Here is a 21,185-nt window from a genome sequence, read left to right on the forward strand (position 1 = left end):
GATAAAGCTCTCAGCTTTACTGAATGGTGGCAGATTTAACCCCAGGACCTTTAACTCTTTTGCTGGAGCTGGGCACCTCCACATTCTGGGCTGGAGTTTTCCAGTTTGAACCTTACAGCTGACAGTATTACCAAATAGTGTTACTCTGAGAAGGGCTTTGTGACAACGTAATCATTAGTGCTTAAACCCACCCAAATATCCTGGCATTCGCTGCCAATGGAGTTAAACAGTTGAGGTTCGTGGTAGATAAGTGGTGTTGGTGATGCAGACCCCACCTCCTGTGACAAAGAGCCTTCATATATCAGAGATCCAAATTAAATTAGACTAAATCCAAATTAAACCTGATGTTTTAAGGTGCTAATGCTACCATTGCAGGAATGTGGGAAAAAATGGATTAATTAAAAAAAAAGTTGTTATTTTGCAGCTATTACAATCTAGGCAAGGCAGCCTAGAGGAAGGAAAGGGAAAGGAGTTTCCCTGCTGTACTTGTTGGAGGCTAGAGCACAGTCTGGAGGCTCCAGCTGGCACCACGCAGGGCGTTCGCAGGGGAGCTCTGAAGTGCCCCCAGTGCTCCACTACCCCTCCACTCTCCCTGACCCACCAGCACTCTCATATCCATCCCTCAAAAACCTCAACATCCACCTCGGCCCGCCACAGCCCCCTGCCTCCCCTCCCGGCGCTCTGCTGCCCCGAGGCTCTGGGACAAGCCGGAGCAGCGACATCCCGGGCCGCTTCCAGCGGGGCCGGAGCGGCAGCGGGGCTCCGGCAGCCGCAGCTTCCCAGCGGGTTCCAGCGGCGCCTGCCGGGTCCCACCGGGCCGGGAACCCCGCGCCCCCCTCCTCGCAGGGCGCTCACTTTTGATGCGATTGCAGCTAATTAAAATTTAAAATTCAAATCAACTATCGAAAAGGTCATCTTGAAAAATCCGTCGGCATTTGGTATTTATCAGCTGGCGCGCAACTACACATAAAGCCGGGTCTGTGTGTGTGTGTGTGTGTATGTGTGTGTCTGTGTGTTGGGGGGGAAGCGCCGCGCCCCTCGCCTCATCCCCGCGGCGGGGCCGGCACCGCGGAGCTCCCGCGGCCGCGCTGCCCCGGCCCCGCGGCACGTCGGGCTGCAGCGGCCGGGCGGGCGCGCCCTGTCCGCGGCGGCGCAGCGGAGTTGGGAGCGGGACGGCGGCGCTGCCAATGCAGCGGCCGGGAGGGGAGGGCGGCAGCAGCAGCAGCAGCAGCAGCGGGAGGAGGAGGAGGAGGAGGAGGAGGAGGAGGCGGCGAGGGGGAGGGCGCAGCCGGCAGCGCGCACCGGCCGGCGGCGGCGGGGCTGGCCGGGGCGGCGGGGCCATTGTGTGCTCCAGGCGGGGACACGGCCGCTCGCTACCGCACCCTCGCCCGCACCCGCGGCTCGCAGCAGCGAAAGTATCGCGAGAGCGGCCGGCCAACAACCTGCTCCGCCACAGCCCCGCGCCGCGCCCGCGGAGCGCCCGCGCCGCCGCCGCGCACATGCGGACGCCGAGCGCCGCCGCCGCCCGCCGGTGAGTAACGCGGGGAGAGCCGCGGAGCGGGGAAAGGCGGCGGGAACGCGCCGCCACGCCACACCCCGGCGGGGGAAAGTCCTCCCCGCAAAGTTGGGGAGCGCGGCTGTGGAGGGGGGAGATCCCAAAAGCGGCTCCGCGGTGCTTCCCCCCGCCGGCCCTCCCAGCGCTGCGCGGAGCCGGGCACCGGCGAAGGTCACCGCGGCGGGCTGCGGGGAGCAACTTTGCGGCGGGAGGTGGGGTCCGGGCTGGGGGCTGGTGGTGGCGAGAGTATCGGGGGAGGGGGGGCGGGCTCGGGGCAAGTTTGTGGGATTTAATCGCGGGCTATAAATGGGGCTGCTGGAACTTTAAAAGGCAGCAAGCTGTGGTTGGCTGGTAGCGAGATTTGGAGTAACATATGGCATTAAAAGGCGCACAGCTGGAGGTAGCATTTCCATCGCAGTGAAGTCAGAGCAGCTGACTCTCCAGCTTGCGGTGTAATTAGCAAACCGAGCACTCCTCCTTCCCTCCCTCCTCCTCCCTCCCGCCTGCCTCTCTCTCTCTCTCTCTCTCTCCCCCTCCCTCCCTCCCGCCGCGCCTCGGTCGCACTCGCACCGCGCTCCCTCCTGCCCGCCCGGCTCCGCGCCCGCGGCCGGCCCCGCCGCGCCCCGCGGAAGGTAAGCGCCCGGCCGCGGCACGCAGCCGGCTGCAGCCTCCGTCCCGCCGGCCTTCCGCCGCTTATTTTCCTCCTTGCCTTTTAATAACTTCGAGCGAAACTTTTTCTTTCCTCCCCTTTTTTATCCCCCCCGCCCTTTTCGTGTGCGGGCGCCGGGGCCTCCCCCCCCTCCTTGCCCCGTCCCCCCCCCCCCGCAGAGCCGCCGCTCCCCCAGCGCCAGCCGCCGCTGTTTTGTTGTCATTCGGTGCATAACGACTGAGGATAAAGTTTAAATGTGTGTGTGTGCGTGCGTGACGCGGGGAATATGCTTTATTAAAAGATGCCCCAAGTTAGTGTTGCTGGGAAGACAGCCTGGGAGTTGATGCTTTTTTTCCTTTTCGGGGGTGTGTGTGCGCTTTCCTCTGCTTAATTTTATTAAAGTGCTTAGTGGGAGAAACAAAGGTTGGAGGGGCTGCTGCTTTACTAGCTTTTGTTTACTTACAATCAAGTTTTTCCTGTTCGGAGCAGGTGCGAAAGGATGAGAAGCATGTTGTGTTGATGTTGTGTTTTTTTTTTTCTTCCCCCCCCCAATAAAACTATTACAGACAATTAACAGTAAATGTTATCTCCAAGGCTGTTTCTTTGGCTTGGGTTACCAAAAAGCCGATCTGTTTGTTACAGCTGCTAGGAGGCTTTAGTTTACAGTAGCATTCAAGTTTTTCCTGTTTTGAACAGGTTATGAAGGAAGAATGGAGTTTCCAGACCATAGCCGCCAGTTGCTGCAGTGTCTGAGTCAGCAGCGTCACCAGGGCTTCCTGTGTGACTGTACTGTTTTAGTTGGAGAAGCTCAATTCAGAGCTCACAGAGCCGTTCTTGCCTCTTGCAGTATGTACTTCCATCTTTTCTACAGGGACCAGTTAGACAAAAGGGATATTGTGCATCTGAACAGTGACATTGTCACAGCCCCTGCCTTCAGCCTGCTGCTCGAATTCATGTACGAGGGAAAGCTGGAATTCAACAGTCTCCCAGTGGAAGATGTGCTGGCTGCGGCGAGCTACCTTCACATGTATGACATTGTGAAAGTCTGCAAGGGCAAGTTGAAAGATAAAGAATTATGTTCGGAAGAGAAGATTAATGATGAGGCGGCTAGTTTGGAGAAAGCGGAGCATTTTCTAGATGCCGGAGTGCCCCTGGTCCACGAGTTTGACCCAGGAAACAAACAAAAATTCAGCGTTGCAGAATACGAGAGAGCAGCAGGCAAAGAAAAGGTCAGCAGTCACCCCGCCTGGTCCTCTGATCATATAAGTGTCAGCTCTGTGCCGACAGAGGCAGAACCGTGCGCCGCAGCAGCTGGAAAAACAAAGGCTAATGTCAATAGTTCCACAGGACCTTTGTCCCAAAGGTCTGTTAACCATCCCCTGGCTTCGAGTGATGTGGACTGTGCGCTGGATTTGTCTTTCAAGCCCGTGCCGGGGAGAGATTCCTTACACCCCTCCTATGTCTTTGGACAGCTGGCTTCCGACAGCCAGCAGCAGGGTACCGAGCCACTTGTTAAAGATGAACAAGACTTGCTGTCAGATCAGGAGGACAGCGAAGCCAGGAGTCCAGAGAGTCAGCATTTTGGGAATTCAGCCAAAAGCCTAGTGACAGGGTTAGGACACATGTTCGCGGGGAATGGCAGCTCTCATGCCCGAGAGGAGGATATAGATCAAGAGCGAGACGAGAGCGAGGACGACATGGATTCGTCGGACATCTCGTCGGGCGTCCTCGTGCCTCCTGGGCATATCTGCATTTGTCCCCTCTGTAGCAAGGTGTTCCCGAGCCCGCACATCCTTCAGCTGCACCTGAGCTCTCACTTCCGTGACAAGGACGGCTCCCGGACCCGCCTGTCCCCCGACGGGTCGGTCCCCACTTGCACCCTCTGCGGAAAGACTTTTTCCTGCATGTACACGCTAAAGAGGCACGAGAGGACTCACTCGGGGGAGAAGCCCTACACCTGCGGCCAGTGTGGGAAGAGCTTCCAGTATTCCCACAACCTCAGCCGCCACGCGGTCGTGCACACCAGGGAGAAACCCCACGGGTGCAAGTGGTGCGAGAGACGCTTCACGCAGTCCGGGGATTTGTACAGACATATCCGCAAATTTCATTGTGGCCTTGTAAAGTCCTTGGTTGTTTGAGATGTGTGACTTTTGTTTTGGTTTTTTGTTGTTGTTTTTGTTTTTTTTTTTTATATCTACAACCCCCCCCCCCCAACCCTTTTAAAACAAAACAGGAAAAAAAAGGCAGCATCTGAATTTTTATTTTGTTTTTCTCCTCCCTTTCCTTTATTTTGTTCTGGTGATATTCACTTCAGGTATATGATCTTTAAAAGATGCGGTGGTATACACTCCAGAGGCCTTTTAAAGCAATCCTTCCACCTCTCCATTTCCCCCCTTCCCCTGCCACTCTCCCTTCCTAGCACAGTCCTTTAGGTCTTCTCTTGTGCACCCATGTTACATTATTAATGTGAAATGATCTTAAGTAATTCTGCAATGATTTAGCATCAGTTTTCACACTGGAAGTACTTGCTTTGTGGTCAGGGTTTTGTTGGTTTGGTTTTTCTTTTTTTTTTTTTTTTTCTTTTTTTTACCTTTTTTAAATTCTGGAGAAAAATTTGGCTTCCATTAAACTCCCCAAATGCGCTCTGTGTGTTGCAGAGAAATATCTGAAGAGATGAACTATGATTTAAATACATTTTGGTGTAGAGAAACCTGTTCACACGTTGCAGAGCAGGCAGACTTACTTTGGTTTTATAGACCTAGATGAGACAATGAATTGGCCCAAATTTTAAAGGGGTTGAGGATTACTGGCTGCATCTTTGGTGCTGGTCATTTTTTATTCTCTTTATTCCATTAATACTGTTCTGCAGTTGGTCCTAAAATCTAAATGAGAAGTTTTTGCCTTGGGACTTGACTTAAATTTTTCCCTTCTCACCCATCCTCCTCACTGGGCTGACCTGCTGAAAAGCTGCTTTTGAGCATACAATGTGGATGGAAAAATACTTTCTGTCTGCAGCATATTCACTCCCAAAATGTTGAAGGATGCACGCTAGGCTATACAAAAAAATTGTATAATATGTGAATATTTTCCTTCCCATATCACCATCCAGAGGCTGATCCCATTCCCCTTGGAGGGGACAGCAGCTGTAAAGTGGCCAAATACCCCTCCTGATACAAATTCCCTGGGGTTTTGTAGTTCAAGGTAACTCAAGCCTTGTGCATTTGGAGATGCCCTGCTCTCTTGCCTGAAAAGTTTGCTGCCATGCTGAAACCAGCAACATGAAATTATATTTTATTTTATTTTTACGAAGTTGGCGATACCCTCTGAGCCAAATTGTGTGCAATTGCTGGTGTTCCCAAGAGGCAGCTGAGGATGAACCACTGGAGGGGAAAGCATGGTCTTTTTCCCCAAGTCCCACATTTTCAGGGGAAGTTTTTGGGGGTAATTTTTTTCTTTTTTTTCTTGTTTGTTTGTTTGTAAACTGAGGCTGCCTGTAACTATAGCCAGTTTTACTCCAGATGATTCAGTTTCTTGCCTGTTAGATCATCATTTGGTCTGTGCATGTCTGTGGATATCACTTTATTCCCATCCAGTCAAATCGCCCATTCAAGGTACACGTACACAGGACTGAAATACAGTAATAATAATATTATCTGAGGGGTGTGAATGTCCTTCTGCTGCATTAGCATTGCTTCACCAGCTTTCTTGACACTCCTGGAGTTGTTTGGTAGAACTTAAGCGTGTGTTTTAAAATGAATTTGAAGCACTGAGTTAGATTATTTTTAAAAATTGTGCTTAAAATACTGTATCGCATCTTATGAAGAAAAACTTCCCAATGCCTTTCCCCTTCTGGTCCAAAATCTGAGCACTACCTACATAAATAATATGGGATTAACTTTTTTTTAAATAAGTACTTCCTCTTTAAAGAAAATCAGGATATACTTGTTACAGCCTCTTACTATTCATCTCTTAAACTATGAATGTACGTGTAATGTGAAATTTTGCTTTTATTTATAGTTTTGGGGTTTGTTTTCAGTTTTAATTTCTCAACTGTAAAATATTTTTGCTGAACCTGTTACATATGAAAGTTGTGGGAGAGTACTGTATCTTGAACATAAGTGGCTTTGGTACTGTGGTCTTATTCTACTTAATCAGTTTTTTTTCTTTTTTTTCTCTTTTTTTATTTTTGCTGTGATTGGAAATAGCACTGAACAAAATCTAGTAAAATTAAGTTATTTTTCTTTCTACTAAAATTAAGTTATTTTTTTTCTCCTGAAGATACTTGATATAGTATTTATTAGATTTTTTGTTTTGTTTTTGAAGTGGAATTATTACTGTTAAACTATTTCAAAACTAGTTAATTTACACTTTAAATTTTATAACAGTGGGTTTTGCATGTTGAGCAACATGTAAAGAGTTTAATGTAGAGTCAGCATTACTGAAGCTGGTAATCTTAATTTTGCATTCTTGTGACACTTTCGTTTGCATTTCAGTCTTCAATTACTGTTTGTTTTTATTTTTTTTTAGGAGATTATAAAATAGGATGTGCCATAAGAACATCATTAGCGTATGGAGCAGGGAAAAGTTGAAACAAGTTTTTGTCTGATCTTAGTATAGAAATAATTCATTAAACTGATGCTATGAGCATGCTCTGTGCTGCAGTGAATATGGGGCAAAAGTTTGTTTTTGTTTTGTTTTTTTTTTTAAATAAGGAAAAAAAAAAGACTTTCTCATCCTTGACTACATCATGAACACACTGTTCTCATAGTCTGGTATTTGTGTTCCCACTCCTCATAGCTTGAATTTCTAAAGTAAAGAAATGTTTGCACTTATTTTTGTTCTTAAGGTGACTTTTTTTTGGCTATTTCTCTGTGTGTCTCTTATTTTTAAGTTGCAATAGCTCGGAGCATGTTTTCAAAATGGTTCATGGCTCTACGGAGAAGAACTAAAACATGGCACACTTAACGCTTGTCTCTTCATAAACTATTTCTCTGTGGGGCAGTTGCTGTCTCCATAGGGAACAGTCCTGCTCTGCATTTTAAACACTGGATTTGTCTTCTACTACAAACAAATACTGTGAAGTTAATGTAAAAAAAAAAAAAAATCATTGATATTTTTAATTGTTTTTAATCTTGGTGCAGTTCAGATTAAATATGTATATTTAAAGACACTAATTTTTGTGGGAGAGTTTTATAGTATACAGTATGTAGAAAAGCTATTGGAATGGAATATATTTTATAAAGATGTTCTATCACTGTTTTATAGTGAACTATTTTTCCTTCAGTGTTAGTGTAATACTGTTAGTCTAGATACGACAATCGCAGGAAGAGTGATTCAGGCTACTGTTAGCGCTTAGTTTTGCGTGGAGTTCTGTTTGCAACTGTATCGGTATGTGCTGTACAATGTGACAATCGTGACTAGGATTGTTGTCTTTATAAATTTACATGAAATAAAACGTGCTAGAATTGTAAGCTTGAGCCTTTTCCCCCCTTTAGTGGAAGGGGTGTGGTGTTTGGGATTTTTTATTATGCATTGATAATGATTAATTGCAAGTATTTTATAGTTTTCCATTTTTTTTAAAAAAAATAATTATGATATACTCTAATAATTTCTTTCTCTTTCAGGGCCATCTGGAATTTTAGGCATGTAAGGAGCTGCCGTGTCTCAGTCAGAGCCAGACTGAGCATTTCCTTAGTGACTGGACCTAACCCAGCACCACTTCTGCGTTCTGAGCAGGGTTTTTGAGGGCTGTTTGAGGGGGCTCAGCAGCACTCCCTGGGTGCCCCGGGGGGGCTGTGGGGCAGCCCTGCCCCGAGTGATGCTGGTGGCAGCCGCAGGCGGGGGCTGGTGGCCGGGTGACAAACCTGCGAGCACGGGGTGCCGCAGTGTGCAGGGACAGCTCGGCACTCTCGGCTGATCCAGCAGTGCTGCTCTGGGCTTCTCTGAAGTGCAGAATCTCTCCCAGCCTTGGGGAGCTGAGCTCTGACCTGCTCCTCTTAGCACCTGCATCAGTCCTTGCTGATTTTAGCAGGAGCTGGGACTGGGAGGAAGAAGGCACGAGCTGTCCGTGCTGGCTTCTGCTGAGGGGAGGGCAGTAAGCTGGTGGGGAGGTTTGCACCTGTGTCTCGTGTTTCTTAACTATTTGGAAGCAAAAAGATCCTGGCAGAACGGGACTGCCTCAATGTGGTGCTGGTTAAAGGATGAGCAGGTTATAGTTAATGCTGGTGTGGAGGCACAGCTATCGCTCCCCTCCTGCTACCACGTAGAGGTTTCTTCACAGTCATCTCAAAATAGGTGGGTATTTCTTGCCTTCAGGCATGTGTCCTTCCTTAGAGATCCTGTGCCTGCATCCCCATCTGTGGGGAGGGCTGAAAGCTGCTGAAGATACGTGGTGATCTGCTGCAATGTGGTGAAGTGTTAAAAACTATAAATATATATATTTTTTAGGTTTTTTTTTAATTTCTACCGCTGAGAGTTGAGTGTCCCTGCAGCTGCTTATTTGTGGCGCTCTGTTTCCAGTCTTTTCTGCTGTTGTGGATGTATGCAAGAACATTCAAGGAGGTTTTATCTCGCCTTGCCCCCCAAAAAATTAAAATTTGCCCAAATCTGAGTGTGGTGCTGGGGAAGGAGGAGGCAAAAGGCTTTTCTTTGAGAGAGAGGGTGCTCAGAAAGAAGCAAGCTTGAAGCTAAACCTGGGAGGTGGATGGCTTGCAAACAGGCTATAAATAACTGTGAGTAGATTGAGGAGAGCAGCCCACATCTCCTCTGGCATGGGCATGCTGTGCCCATTTTCTTTGTTGATAGCAATTGCTAATGTGAATTCTGGCACTCCAAATCCCGATGCCTGTTGTTCTGATAACATAATTAAATCTTAGGAATGTGAAATATAAAAAGCTTTGACAAGAAACCAGGCCACTAAGCGGATACTGGGAAGGGGGATGTGTAGGCAGTGTATGTACCAAATAAGCAATGGGATCCTGCTCCAGGCAGGATTCCCTGCCTGGCAGCTCATGGCCACATTGGGAGTGATCCTGTGTCCTACAGGAAAGGGGGTGAGCCCCCAGGAGCATTTGCTGACAGCCCTTACAGCATGGGATATGGGCATCCTCCAGGATTACAGCACGTCATGGGCTCCTTAGGTTGGCAGGGGTCAGCCGTGCCCATGCCAGCAACTTAGGTTCGTGCTGCCCTTGCAAAGCCTGGTTCTCCTTGGGATGAATGTTGGGAAATGGTTTTGTTTATTTTTAGCTTTTGTTTTGAAGTCTTAAGTGCCTTCTGGAAGTGGCCTGGCCTTGATAGGCACAGAGGAAGCTGTGGCTATCCGGGGTACCTGGCTGTGTGTCACCAAATGTGGCTGTGCAGCTGAAGACCACAGAGAAATGGCTTTTTCCTGGCTTAGGTGATGGGGTCTGGGTTTGGACCAAGTGCCTCCAAAGCATGAGGAGAGTTCATGTTGACCATGTCAAGTGTCAGGTGTCCCCAGTGCTGTTGGATTCTACGTTGTGGGGAAGCACTGTGAGGATGGATCTTATTTATTGCTTAAATTGGTTAAATTCTTGCATGACTTTAATGAGGGAGGTCCCCCGTGCAAAGTAGTTGGGGTAGAGGGATCTTTGTATTACTGCCCAGCTGGTTGGCAGTACTGTCACCTTCCAGTTTCCACTGTGCTCGAGGTCAGATTGTGCCATCCTGAGCTTCTCTTGCCCACGAGTGTCTTTCTGCGCCGTTGTGCTGAGCAAGGTGAACAGCAGAACATGAAACAGCAGCTGTTTTCTGAGGGAATCAATGGCAGGTGTGACCCAGCAAAAACAGCCTATGTAGGACAAAGCTGGGCTCAAGTGAAATGGAGTCAAGCCTACAGCGCAGTTGGTGTGTGAAAACGCCTTGTCCTGGGAGGAGGAATCATGAGCGGAGCTGTGAGCGACTACCTGGAGAGCACTTTATCTCAAATGACTTGGTGTTTTGTGCTGGGGAGACCCTGCTGGAAGTGCTGCAGCGATGTCTCCTAACAATCAGACCAAGGGATCCTAGGTTCTTTACTTTTCAGAGGTGGGATGACATTGCAGAGGGATGCCAAGTGCTTTCCAAGCAGGCACCCTCTGTGTATGTGCTGTAGGCCCTCACTCTTCCTGACATGCTCTTTTCATCCCAATTAAAAAAAAATAAAAAATGCTGTTTAACAGGAGGGTGAGCAAACACCTTTGTTATTGTTACCTGTTTCCTGTTTGTTGTTCTCTTTTGTACAGCTGCTCGCTTCTGTACACAGCTGGCTCCCCTGCCCTTTCAAAATGATCTGTTGCAGAAAACTGAAGTATTTGCCAACCTGGCTCTAAAAGACCCCTCAAACATCAAACACCCAACAACCTCTCCTAAATCCTTAATATTCTTTCGCCTCCACCACATCAGCCTCCTCTGTGCCCTACCCCAGCTAGAGGAGCTTGGTACAGGCAGGGATGAAGGCTGATGCTCCCACCAGCAAAGCAACCTGGGCCAGGCAGTGCTGCTGGTGTTTCCCAGAGGCAAAGGATGGGCTCTGGCATCCCAGTGGGTTTTGAAGGCTTTTCCCAAGGGGGTTTTAAACAATGTATGTGGTAGATGTCAGGATTGAATTTCTAGGAAATTGATGTTCTCAGTCTTAATAACACAGGAATTTGGGAAAACAAAAGTTCAAATGCCGACCTTATCCACAGGTTACTTATCCCTGGGGATAACTCAGCCCACACACTAGGTACTCTCTGTTCCCCAACCTTCTTTATCTCTCTCTCTGTTCTGTGCTATCCAGGTGGTGTTACGAACCATCTGCTGCAGTGATTCAGCAGAATCCATTTAGCGCTTTCCCAGAGAGGCCGGCATCTGCCAGGCAAGGGGGAGACGGTGGGGAAGCCCGGCACATCTGCCACCGTGTCTGCGAGCGAGGGCCGGGGTCAGCCCCCAGCCTCCCCCCGGGGCAGCTCCTGTGTGAGAGCACCGACAGCTTCACCCTCGTCCTCGGGGCTCGTCTGGCTCGGCCCGGGTGGTTAATTATCAAATGGCTGATTTGGCTTTGGGAGGGAAGAACTTGCCTTGCACTTTGCGATGTTCTGCGGTGTCTGGCCGGCGCTTGGCAGGCGCTGGGCTTCCTGGCTGGCACAGGATGGGAACGAGACGGTGCCATTTTCGTTCCCAAGGTCATGCTGAGAGTGCTTGGACTGAAAAGCACCAGTGTAAAAAGCTCTCCAAGGTGGGGGCAATAAGGGGATGGATTTCCCTGTGGGGTCATAAGGCAGCTCCAGTCCAGCAGGATTTTGCAGAACAAATGCTGTGCAGGGCAGGAGGGGGACAGAAAGGGGTAATGTCAGTTCTGCCTTGGGTATCACAAATTCCTTGGGGTAAGAATTTGCCTAGGGGTAGGTCTCTGAGTGTGAGAATCACTCAAATTTTACCCTGGGATAGGGGGAAGATGATCTTTCAGATAACATGAGGAATTTCATTAGCAGTGCTGACTTTCCAACCTATTGGTAAGAGTCAAGCAATGCTTGGCAGCCACTGCCAGCAAATACTGAGTCAGTATAAAAAGTAACTACCTGGCAACGTGTTTTCAATGCCTGTACGCATTTGAGCCTCTGGCAGCAAGCATAATGGATCTTGTGTTCAAAAATCCATTGCATCTGCAATAGGTTGTGGCAATGAGCACTGAAGGAGGACCAGGAACATTAAATTTCTCATGTACTGGAAGGTGTCTTGAGCTCATGGAGGACCAGTGACATTTGAAGGAGCAGAAGCTGCTCTCTTTCTCGCTCTGTAAATGAAATAAAAATATCTCAGTTTTAATAGACTAGAAGTCATCACACTGACTGGGGTTTCAACCCTTCTGATGTCTAATCAGCTGTCAGAAGAAGCTGCTTTCCTTTTAATCATTTCCTCAGAGAGGTTTTTATACATCTAACAGTTTTGTTTCTGAAAATGTTTTGTAAGCAAGCCCTTTCACCATCTTGGTGTCAAAGGAGAAGCACAAAATCCTTAGCACAAGAGGGGAAAAGACCTGGTCTGAGATCTGGTCTGCCCTGCTCCTGGTCAGGGGCAACTTGCTGTTAGTTTTACCTGAGGAATATGTTTCTAACCTGCTTATAGGAGCCTCCTTGGGCAGTCTGTCATGATGCTCACCTCTCCCTTAGCTTAGAAAGCCTTTTTTCTCATCCTAATATCTAGTGCAGGTCATATACTCTGATGTTTTACCTTTTTAGGTGGATAAAGAGGCAGGCTCTACTGTCAGTGTGATGCCTGAGATGTAAAAATGGTCTGTGTGGGGGACTGACCCAGTTTATAAACTAGACCTGGATGCAGTCTTGGGCAAAGCAGCTGAACAGCAGAATGAGCTTATTCTGAAGCCCCCTGGGTGTTTTATTTCACAGCCAGGAGGATCCAGGGGGCCCCAGGGCCTAAGCTGCAGTCTGTAGGTGGCCAGCATGAGAAACAGGCTGTTGGGTTAGTGCCTGCACAAGTGCCTTCAGTAAAACATGCAAGGGTAAGGCTGCGTTTGTTCTTCAGGACACTCTTAGGGACTGACCCCTGCTTGGCCAGCAGTAGGCTGTGTTCTTCTGGGCCTTGTCTTAGGCTTTTGCTTAAGGTAGAATTTTGATCTCTTTTTAATGAATACAATTTAAATTTTTATAGGTGCAGAGGGGAAACCCCAAGTGAGATTGCCTTCCCTTTCTCGTAGCCTTCAAACTGATCATCTAGTTCTGACTTCAGAAATAACCTCATTAGCCTCTTACTAATGAAAGTAATTTCTCTTGCATTAATTCAAAACCAGGGTGTTCAGATAGATCGTGCTAGGAAAGGGGGACAGGGACCAGGTTACACAGTGGGACTGTAGCCTGTGGTGATGTTGGCAAGTGAATGAGGTAGTGAACGTGAGGGTCCTTCCTGCCTTTGGCCTGGTAAGATCTGAATGCTTCAGCTGGCAAGAGTGTGGTGGAGAAACTCACTTCTGAAGGGAAAAGCATCTGGGGCTGCTGGGGGAGTGCAGAGAAACACCTGCTGCAGGTGCCTGTATTTCTGCTCTGCATCAGGCTGGTGGAAAGGTGAAGCAGGATTACTCAATCAGTCCTGCTCAGCCATCCCCTGCTCTGGGCAGAACTTTGTCTCCTGGTGCTTCTCCTACACCTGGCAGAAAAACTTTCAGCTCCATGCCTCTCAGGTATTGTGAGAATTTTACTTAAGCTCAAGTTTACCCAGGGGATGGAGTTTTGCTTTATGTGTGGAGCAGGTCTGAGGGAGCTGTGTTGAGCCACTCAGCTGAAATCCAATCCTACTTTCAGTGCCATGAAAGTGGAGCACTGAATTCCATTCAGCTCCATGTATCCAGGGGTGGTACAGCCTCAAGCACTTGATGTGGTCTTGTCTGGACCTTTTTGAAGCTGGGGAAGGAAAGGAGATTAAGTCAGTGATGCCATTCAGTGCAATAAGCCTGGGGTAGCAGCACTTGCCCAGGAGGGATCCCCTCCTGCAAGGGAAAGACTTGTCCAGAGAGAGAGAGGAGAGCCAGGCTCTGCACCCACTGGATGAGGACAAATCTGGGGAGGTCACAGTCTGAGGTTGCAGACTTGAACACAGAAGGTGTGATCATTTTTGGAGCAAGGGGCAGGGCTCTGACCCTTGTGGTGATAGTGCTGCTGCTTCTTGTTGCTGGTGTAACAGGACTGAGGTGCTCTGGCTCCCAGCAGCCCCAAATTCCAGCAGGACAGAGAAGCTGCAATACCTCCAAAAGCTGTATTTAACTCCTTGCCATCAGCAGAATCAGAAATGCTTTTTCCCCTTAAAATTAGGCTAAAAAGTCACCTGTGACTTCCAACTAAAACACCACCTGTTTTATTTGGCTCAGGTTTTTTAAGCCTTGCTACTTGTAAAACCAGAATTTAAAAGATCAGACAACACTGTTCTAGAGTATTTTCAAACATCAGAAGATGACAAAACTTACTGAGCGCTGCTCTGAAGTTGGGTATGAACACAGTGACTTCCTTGTGGTGTTCACTGTGCCTCTAGTAGCATTCTGGCAAGTTCTTGCAATGATTTGTGTTCACCTTCAAATCAGAAATTCTAGCTTTTTGTTTCATTTATTTCAAACTCAACAAAAAAATGTCAACTGCTTTTGGAATATGGAAACTTAGGAGATTTATCTTGGAAATGATTTTTCGAAACATGCCTTTTTGTGTGTGTTTTTCTCTGTTTACTGGGTCTTCAGGGTATGCAATGTGGCTGTGCACAGCTGATGGAGCACAGGGGAGTGCGGGGAGGGATCAGGAATGTAACTACAAAACCCGAATTTGTCCCCCAGGATGATCTCATGCACAGTCATGATATCTGGATCTCTTAATTCTCCTCTCAAGTTGACATATCTAAAAGCCTTGTTGCTAAAATGTCAGCACCGGGAGTTTCCCTGGGAGAGCCTGTCTCCACATCATGACCTGGCACAAACTCCCTTAGCTTTTACAACTGTGTGGTGTTAAAGGGTTCTGTGGAAGGAAAATAGATGTAGTGAGAGCTCTTATTGCATCGCTGGCTTCTGGCACTGCAGCAAAAGCTGACTGATTCAGTCGGTTTCAAAAAAATGGGTTGAAGTCTGATTTTTTCTTTTTAAGTTTTTTATTTTTTTTTTTTCCTCTTTTCTTTAAAATCTGCTAAGGAAAGTATTAGATTGGCAGCCTTTCAGTTAAAAGTCTCCAGGTTTGCCATCCCCGCAGATTCTCACGTGTGGAGGTATGGAATTGCAGAAAAGAGAAAGTGCCTGGGTTGCTGGCTGTATCCTGCGAGGCTCAGCCCGGGGGGGCCACACTCCAGCCCAGTGGAGCAGAATTTTGCCCACGAGAGGCTGTGGAAGGGGCTCTGGTGTTGCACAAGGTCTGAGCGGGCACCACGGCGTCGGTACCTGCGAGCCTCTCCCTCTTCCTTGTGTACTTTGAAACCCCGAGGGAGGGAGAGCGCGGAATGAGTAAGTCATTGGGAACAGATGTTGCACAGTAGCAGCGAAACAAATATTTTGTGTTTATGCTACTCCCATTCAAGGATAATGTTAACACCGATGTGTCTGCGTTAACTTGCCCTTTTCTCAGCAGAATCTCAGCAGACCATCGGGATTGGTTGCTAATAAAAGTCTGCTTGGAGCAGGGTGAGTGCTGGGCTCCTGAATATGTGCTTTTGGTTCCTAATTCTGCAAAGTGTGTTGTTTATTCCATTGCTGTGTGTCATTTCTTCCCCTGCCTGACCTGTTTGCTCTCCCCCTGCTGCCAGTGGCACTTTGCTTTGCTTTAAGGAGGAAAGGCACTACCCAGAAGGACTCCAAGTTTTTTCCCCCCCAGCTTTTATTTATTTTTTTTTTTCCAATGGAGTTTTTGAGTAAGAAGCAGATACCCTGGTGGGTTTTGTTTTTCTTCCTATTTTTTTTTTCCCCCTGAAGAGACCTGCCTATTCCTCTCGAGGCTTTTTCATGTAGATATGATGGGCTTGGGGTGCACAGCTTCCCCACCATCCCGTTGTTCTCAGCTCAGAAGGCTGGGAAGTGCCTGGCTCCCCAGCCCTGGAGGATATTATCCCTGTGGCAGCATCTGGCTCTTGGCAGGCTCTGTGGGCAGCCACACTGGCAGGATTTGGAGTTCCCTTTTAGCTTTGCCGTGTGGTAATGTGTCAGTTGGCTCTTCAGGCTCCCTTGTTCTCTTGTGTGCCTTTTCTTTTTGACAGACCTCTTAATTCAGAGCTGGTCAATGAGAGTTCTGAGAATGCTCCCTGGAATCGCTATCCATACAGAATTTCTTTTGCTTTGCTGCAAAGACGTTCTTTCGGCAAATCTTTGTTTTATTGTAACAGTAGGGAGAGGGAAAAAAAACTGATCAAGTTCCTGGTAGCTTGTGGAATCTGTTAGTGTCAATGGACAGGATAATTTGCTCAGCTGACTGATTATTTACAGTAACCCTACAAGCATTGACTCCCTCCCCAGGAAGGAAGCACTGATGGTTTTAAACAGAAAGAAAAGCCTTTAAACAAGCTAAGAGGAAAGGACAAAATGCCAGTTCTGCTGCTCCTCTTGAAAATGAGTGGTTTTGGGGACAGACCTCAGCTGAAGTAAATCCCACCTGTCCCTTGGATTGTGTCACTGTGCACTGTTTAAAAACCGTCCCCCAAGGATATTACTATTATTTTCTCCATGTATGAATAAGCCACTTACAAGGCATAGCTGCTATATTACAATTTCCTAAGAGGTGCTGGCATCTGGAGAGATTACATTCCACTGGCCCTTGGGATGGAAAGAATGAGTTCAAGAACAAAGAATGAAACTCTCACTTCTGCACTCAGAAACCCAATATTCACCAAAGGGTAGAGGCGAGCCAGTTACCGGACCTCAACACTGCCACTGCTTGGTGCAACCTTCCCCTTACCTGCCAAAAACTGGGCTGCACTGAACCATCCATAAACTGAAGCCTAGTACTACTCAGGCTGAACTTGGTGGCTGGGGAGGGGTGGGGAGGAGGAGGAGAAAGAAAAAGAATCCTGTCTGTGGTGAACTTTGCGACACGGCAGTGTGTAGGATTAGCAGCTCTGCGCTCCGGTGTCTATTTGCAGGACTGGCACGGTTCACGCCGTGGTCTTGGCAGCCGCGGCGCAGCCCCGGCACCTTGCTCTGCAGAGACACCTTTCTGGGTGGGAGGAGGATGCTGAGCGCCTGGCTGCCTGCCAGCCCGCGTCGAACCGCCACGCAAATTGCAGTGGAGCTGCAAAAAAAACGGAGATCACCCACTCTGAGCAGTCTGTGCCATCGGCTGTCTGGCAGGATTGATGGTTGTCACTACCGAACGCTGCTGAGCTGGAGCCAAAATCAAATGAGTGGATGTCCTCGTGAGCCTGCTTGGGGGAGAGGGAAAAAAAAAAAGCAACTTAAACTAAGAACTTCTTTTCAGTTTAGAAACTGAGCTAAAGAGGCTTGTTCCACTTTATAATAGCTTAGCTGAGAAGAAGGGCTGGGAAACATTCCTGCTGCATGCAGAATTGGAAGGCCACAGGTTTTCAGCTGTCTTTCCTTGGTACTGATTTGTAGCAGAGGAGACTGTGAGGAAGAAGGGAGCATCTCATCTCGTGTTAAACTGTCCATAGGATACAGAGGAATGTTTAACCGTGGCCAGCCCTGATCCTGACAGGTGTGGTGTAACATTGATTGTGGCAACAGGGGACAGCTGATGTCCTTTAGTGGTTTTCCCTCTTCCTACATGGACAACCAGCCATGGGCATGCTCCAGGTCATGATCATAGCAGTGGCTGATGCATGATGATAGTGAAGCAACTTGTTGTAACCTCCTTGGCAAATCACAGAATAGTTTGTGTTGGAAAGTAAAGACCATTCAGTCCAATCCTCCAGCAATGAGCAGGGACATCTTCACAGGATGCTAGAATGGTTGGGGTTGGAAGGGACCTTAAAGACCATCTAGTTCCAACATCACTGCCATGGGCAGGGACACCTTACGCCAGACCAGGTTGCTCAGAACGCCATCTAACCTGGCCTTGCACTCTCCCAGGGATGGGGCAGCTTCAACTTCTCTGGGCAACCTGTTCCAGTGCCTCACTGCCCTCACAGTAAAGAATTTCTTCCCAATATCTAAATCTGTCCTCTGTCAGCTTATAGCCACACCTCCTGTTTTTCCTATTGCTATGTGCCCTTTTATCTGATCTTCTACTAGGTCAAGTTCCTCAGAGCCCCATCCCAAATGACCTTCAATGTTTCCCAGAAAAAAAAAGAGGGGACTTGGTTTCCTGAATCTGACTGAGAGGTGTTGCCAAAAGAATTTTACAAAAAAACCCAGTAGAAACACAGTGTTAGAGCCTGGTTTGTCTGTAATGGCTGAATTGAGCCAGACTTACACCAGCAAAGCAGAGGTGAGGCCCTACCCCTGGCATGGGGTCGGTTCACTTTCAGACTCCAAATTGTTCACAAAATGGACAAGAATTATCTGGACCAACATATCCTAAGGGACAAGAGCAACTTAGAAAATGGAATGCATTAATCTCTGCTCCTCCACCTCTTGAGAGAGAGGGACAAAAGGAAGGAAAGCAAGCCAGAAAGGAAAGAGATGTGTTTCCTTTTTCTCCTCTGTGTTGGGGGAAAAAAAAGCTCACTCATCTGCTGGTTTCCTTTCTCTTTCCCTCATGTCCTTTGTGTGGTAAGATATGGAAAAGAAAGTGTTTTTCTCAACCATGTGTGTCAAGTCCCTCTCCTGGGGTGGAGGTGCTGTGGTGCTGCTACTCACTGAGCTGAGGGGTGCTTTCCTGACTCTGGTCCCAGGTTCAGCCTGGCTTTGCAAATCCATAGACACCTTCAGCCTGGGGGATCCTTCCACTGCTTCTCTGCTTCAGAGAAATCCATGTCCAAGTGCTGTGTCTATCCCTAGGCAGGCATGTGGAGGATAAACTGGCTGCCTGTTTGTGTCTGGTCAAAGATGTTGCTTGGTTTGGTTCCTTCTCCCTCCCTTTTCCCTGTTAGTCCAATAGTATCTTTATATTAAGCAGCACAAGAGAAGAATAAAGATTTAAGCTCATTTAACCTTGAACACAGCCATTAGTTAAGCAATTAAAATTAAAGGGTGAGTTAATGGGCAGTGTCAAACATTCAGAGAAACATCTGTTGTAATAGAAGTCTGCCTTTTAGTTGATGAATAATTGATCCTCTGTTTGTCAGCACCTAAGCCCAGGCGAGGCAGGAGCACTGGCACTGCCAGAGCATCTCCAGTGCCCCCTCCCCAGGCACAGGCTCCAGGAGAGCAGGAGGACCCAGGAACCACCACTTGGAGGGCCATTAGGATACCCACCTGCACTGCACCCTCTCTCTGAGGCTGTCCCCACTGGGTCTCTTGCTTAGCTGGGATCAGACGTGTTACTTCAGGTCTAGAGGAATCGATGGTCTATTTTTAAGTCTTTATTAATGCATGTGTGGTTGGATGCAGTGTCTGGACACCCTTAGCCAGGGACGTAGATGACTCAAACCGCTTTGAATTGAATCACTGAGTTAAATTTACTTGCTTTTTGGCAAGCAGTGGATGTGAGGGAACATCTTCACTAATGCATTGAGGGCAGTACTGTAAATATTACCCAGAGTTTGAGGGATGAAGAGCAGAAAGCATTTGTCTCTTGGCTGTGGTAGAGCCAGTATTGCTGGAATCGCTTCTGCAGTATTGCCATCTCCCACAGACATCCCTCTCTCCCTAGAATGGAGAACAGCAGAAGATATTTGGGTGAAATCTTGTGTCCTGCGAGATGGAGGAGAGCTCTGCTATTGCCAGCAGCAGGGTGCCCTTGGTGCCTGGTCCTGCACACCCACCTGGAAAGCTCTTTCCAGCCAAACCTGGTCCTGCACACCCCCCTGGAAAGCCCTTTCCAGCCAAACCTGGTCCTGCACACCCCCCTGGAAAGCCCTTTCCAGCCAAACCAGCCTCCAGTGGGGTTGGGGGTGCCTTAGCAGGGTGGGGTGATGGAGCAGGGTCTGGAGCCTGTGCTGAGCTCCTCGTGGCTGGGGCTGGGAGAAGTGCCAGAGCAACCCAGAAGCCAAATCGAGGACATGAAACATTTGCAGCGTGGGATGTGGGAGAGGAAACCTGGGTCACAGAGGATTCTTGACGTGTTGTTTTCCATATTACCTCTCAATCCCTTTTAAAAAATCAAACTGAGCCTCTTGTGCAGTTTTCCATAATTTGAACATGCAAAACTGTGCAACAATCTGAGCTAAATCAAAGCCACTGTCCCAGTCCAGTACAGAAGGGACAGTGGGTTTTTAGCAAGCCCAGGTGAGCCCCTCCATCCCCACATGGGGGATGCCATGAGCACAGGCCCCTTTATAGAAGGCAGTTGGGAAAAAGCAGTGGGAAGGGAACAGAAAAAGCAGAAGGAAATTATTTTGAGGGTACCTCCAAAATGAATGTTGTGAGAATGTGGGTTCTACCTCCACCTCAAGCTTCATCCAGTAAAGCTTTTACTCTTTGAGGTAAAAAATAATATTCATCTTGCTCTTTGTTAGAGAGAAACACAACAAAATCACTTCCACCCTCCTAAAGAAACCAATTATATAAATATTTCAGTTTCATGCACTTACCTTTTATTTTTCCCCTCTATATGTAGAACTTGAATTCATGCAAGAGTTCAGGATTTGTTTGAAATTGTGTTAATTGGTATGTGCATCATAAGCATAAAGAAAGGGAAATAAACTAGGATGGGAAAATTATCTGTGTGTCTTCTGCTGGTTTTAGCTGACAACAAACAGAACTTGTAGCTCAGTTTCTTCCCCCATCTCCCCCTCTGCATGTAGAGGCTGCCTTAGCATTTTGCTAAGCATTTTGCTTCCACTTCCTTCTCTGCTTCTTTGGACTAGAGCAGCTCTTTTTCAATTTGATATTGAAATTTCTATTTTAATGTAGAATTTTCCCTGCATTATTGTCAAGTGTTTGATGTCTTCCTCCACTTCTACCTTTCATTAACTGGTCAATATTGCCTTTAATGACATGTGAGTGCAAACAGACCTTGCTCTGAGGCCTGTGTACAGCAGGCAACAAACGTGGCTGTTCCAGAGCCCTTTAGACAAATTGTTTTTAAGCAAAATTTTAACTGCTGAAATTATGAACACACAAACCAGCCCATCCAGCTGTGTGTGGGACATGCACACAAGAGATGTTAATGTTGAACTTAGTGTGGAAGCTTTTTAAAGCAGCTATGACTCTGAGGATGGATAAAGTAGAGGGTTTTTTTATTTTTTATCCTAGATGAATTTTGTTTGAGGAAATCACAGCAGTTATTAAGGAGATTGTATTCAAGACTGTAATTCAGCCATTTTCAAATATGAATAGCAAAAAAACCCTCAGAAACAACAACAACAACAAATCTCAGACCTCTGACTTTTCAAATTTACTTATCCCTATGTTTGGCTATATTGTAGAGCCAAATGTGTATTTTCTGATTTTTCCCCAAAATTGCA

General features: G+C 47.6%; 1 protein-coding gene across 3 annotated transcripts; it reads left to right on the plus strand.

The window, feature by feature from the left end:
• The first annotated feature begins 1,473 nt into the window (after window positions 1-1,473).
• Window positions 1,474-7,675, plus strand: ZBTB42 (zinc finger and BTB domain containing 42). 3 transcript variants are annotated; one of them, XM_014249740.2, is made up of 2 exons: window positions 1,474-1,531; window positions 2,901-7,675. In XM_014249740.2, the coding sequence occupies exon 2, from the start codon at window positions 2,915-2,917 to the stop codon at window positions 4,340-4,342; it is 1,428 nt and encodes a 475-aa protein (XP_014105215.1). In that variant the 5' UTR covers window positions 1,474-1,531; window positions 2,901-2,914; the 3' UTR covers window positions 4,343-7,675. The 3 variants fall into 3 exon arrangements, with proteins under 3 accessions (XP_014105215.1, XP_005520134.1, XP_087914431.1); XM_005520077.3 differs by lacking the exon at window positions 1,474-1,531 and adding an exon at window positions 1,708-1,767; XM_088058305.1 differs by lacking the exon at window positions 1,474-1,531 and adding an exon at window positions 2,096-2,187.
• The last annotated feature ends 13,510 nt before the right edge of the window (window positions 7,676-21,185 follow it).

Source organism: Pseudopodoces humilis, chromosome 7 (genome assembly GCF_049639895.1).
Source record: "Pseudopodoces humilis isolate 2021_Gansu_Grassland_sample_001 chromosome 7, ASM4963989v1, whole genome shotgun sequence".
NCBI classification, from domain to species: Eukaryota; Metazoa; Chordata; class Aves; order Passeriformes; family Paridae; genus Pseudopodoces; species Pseudopodoces humilis.

Bases quoted from the DNA above. Each gene is read 5' to 3' on its own strand.
- ZBTB42 (XM_014249740.2), top strand. From the start codon at position 2,915: ATGGAGTTTCCAGACCATAGCCGCCAGTTGCTGCAGTGTCTGAGTCAG.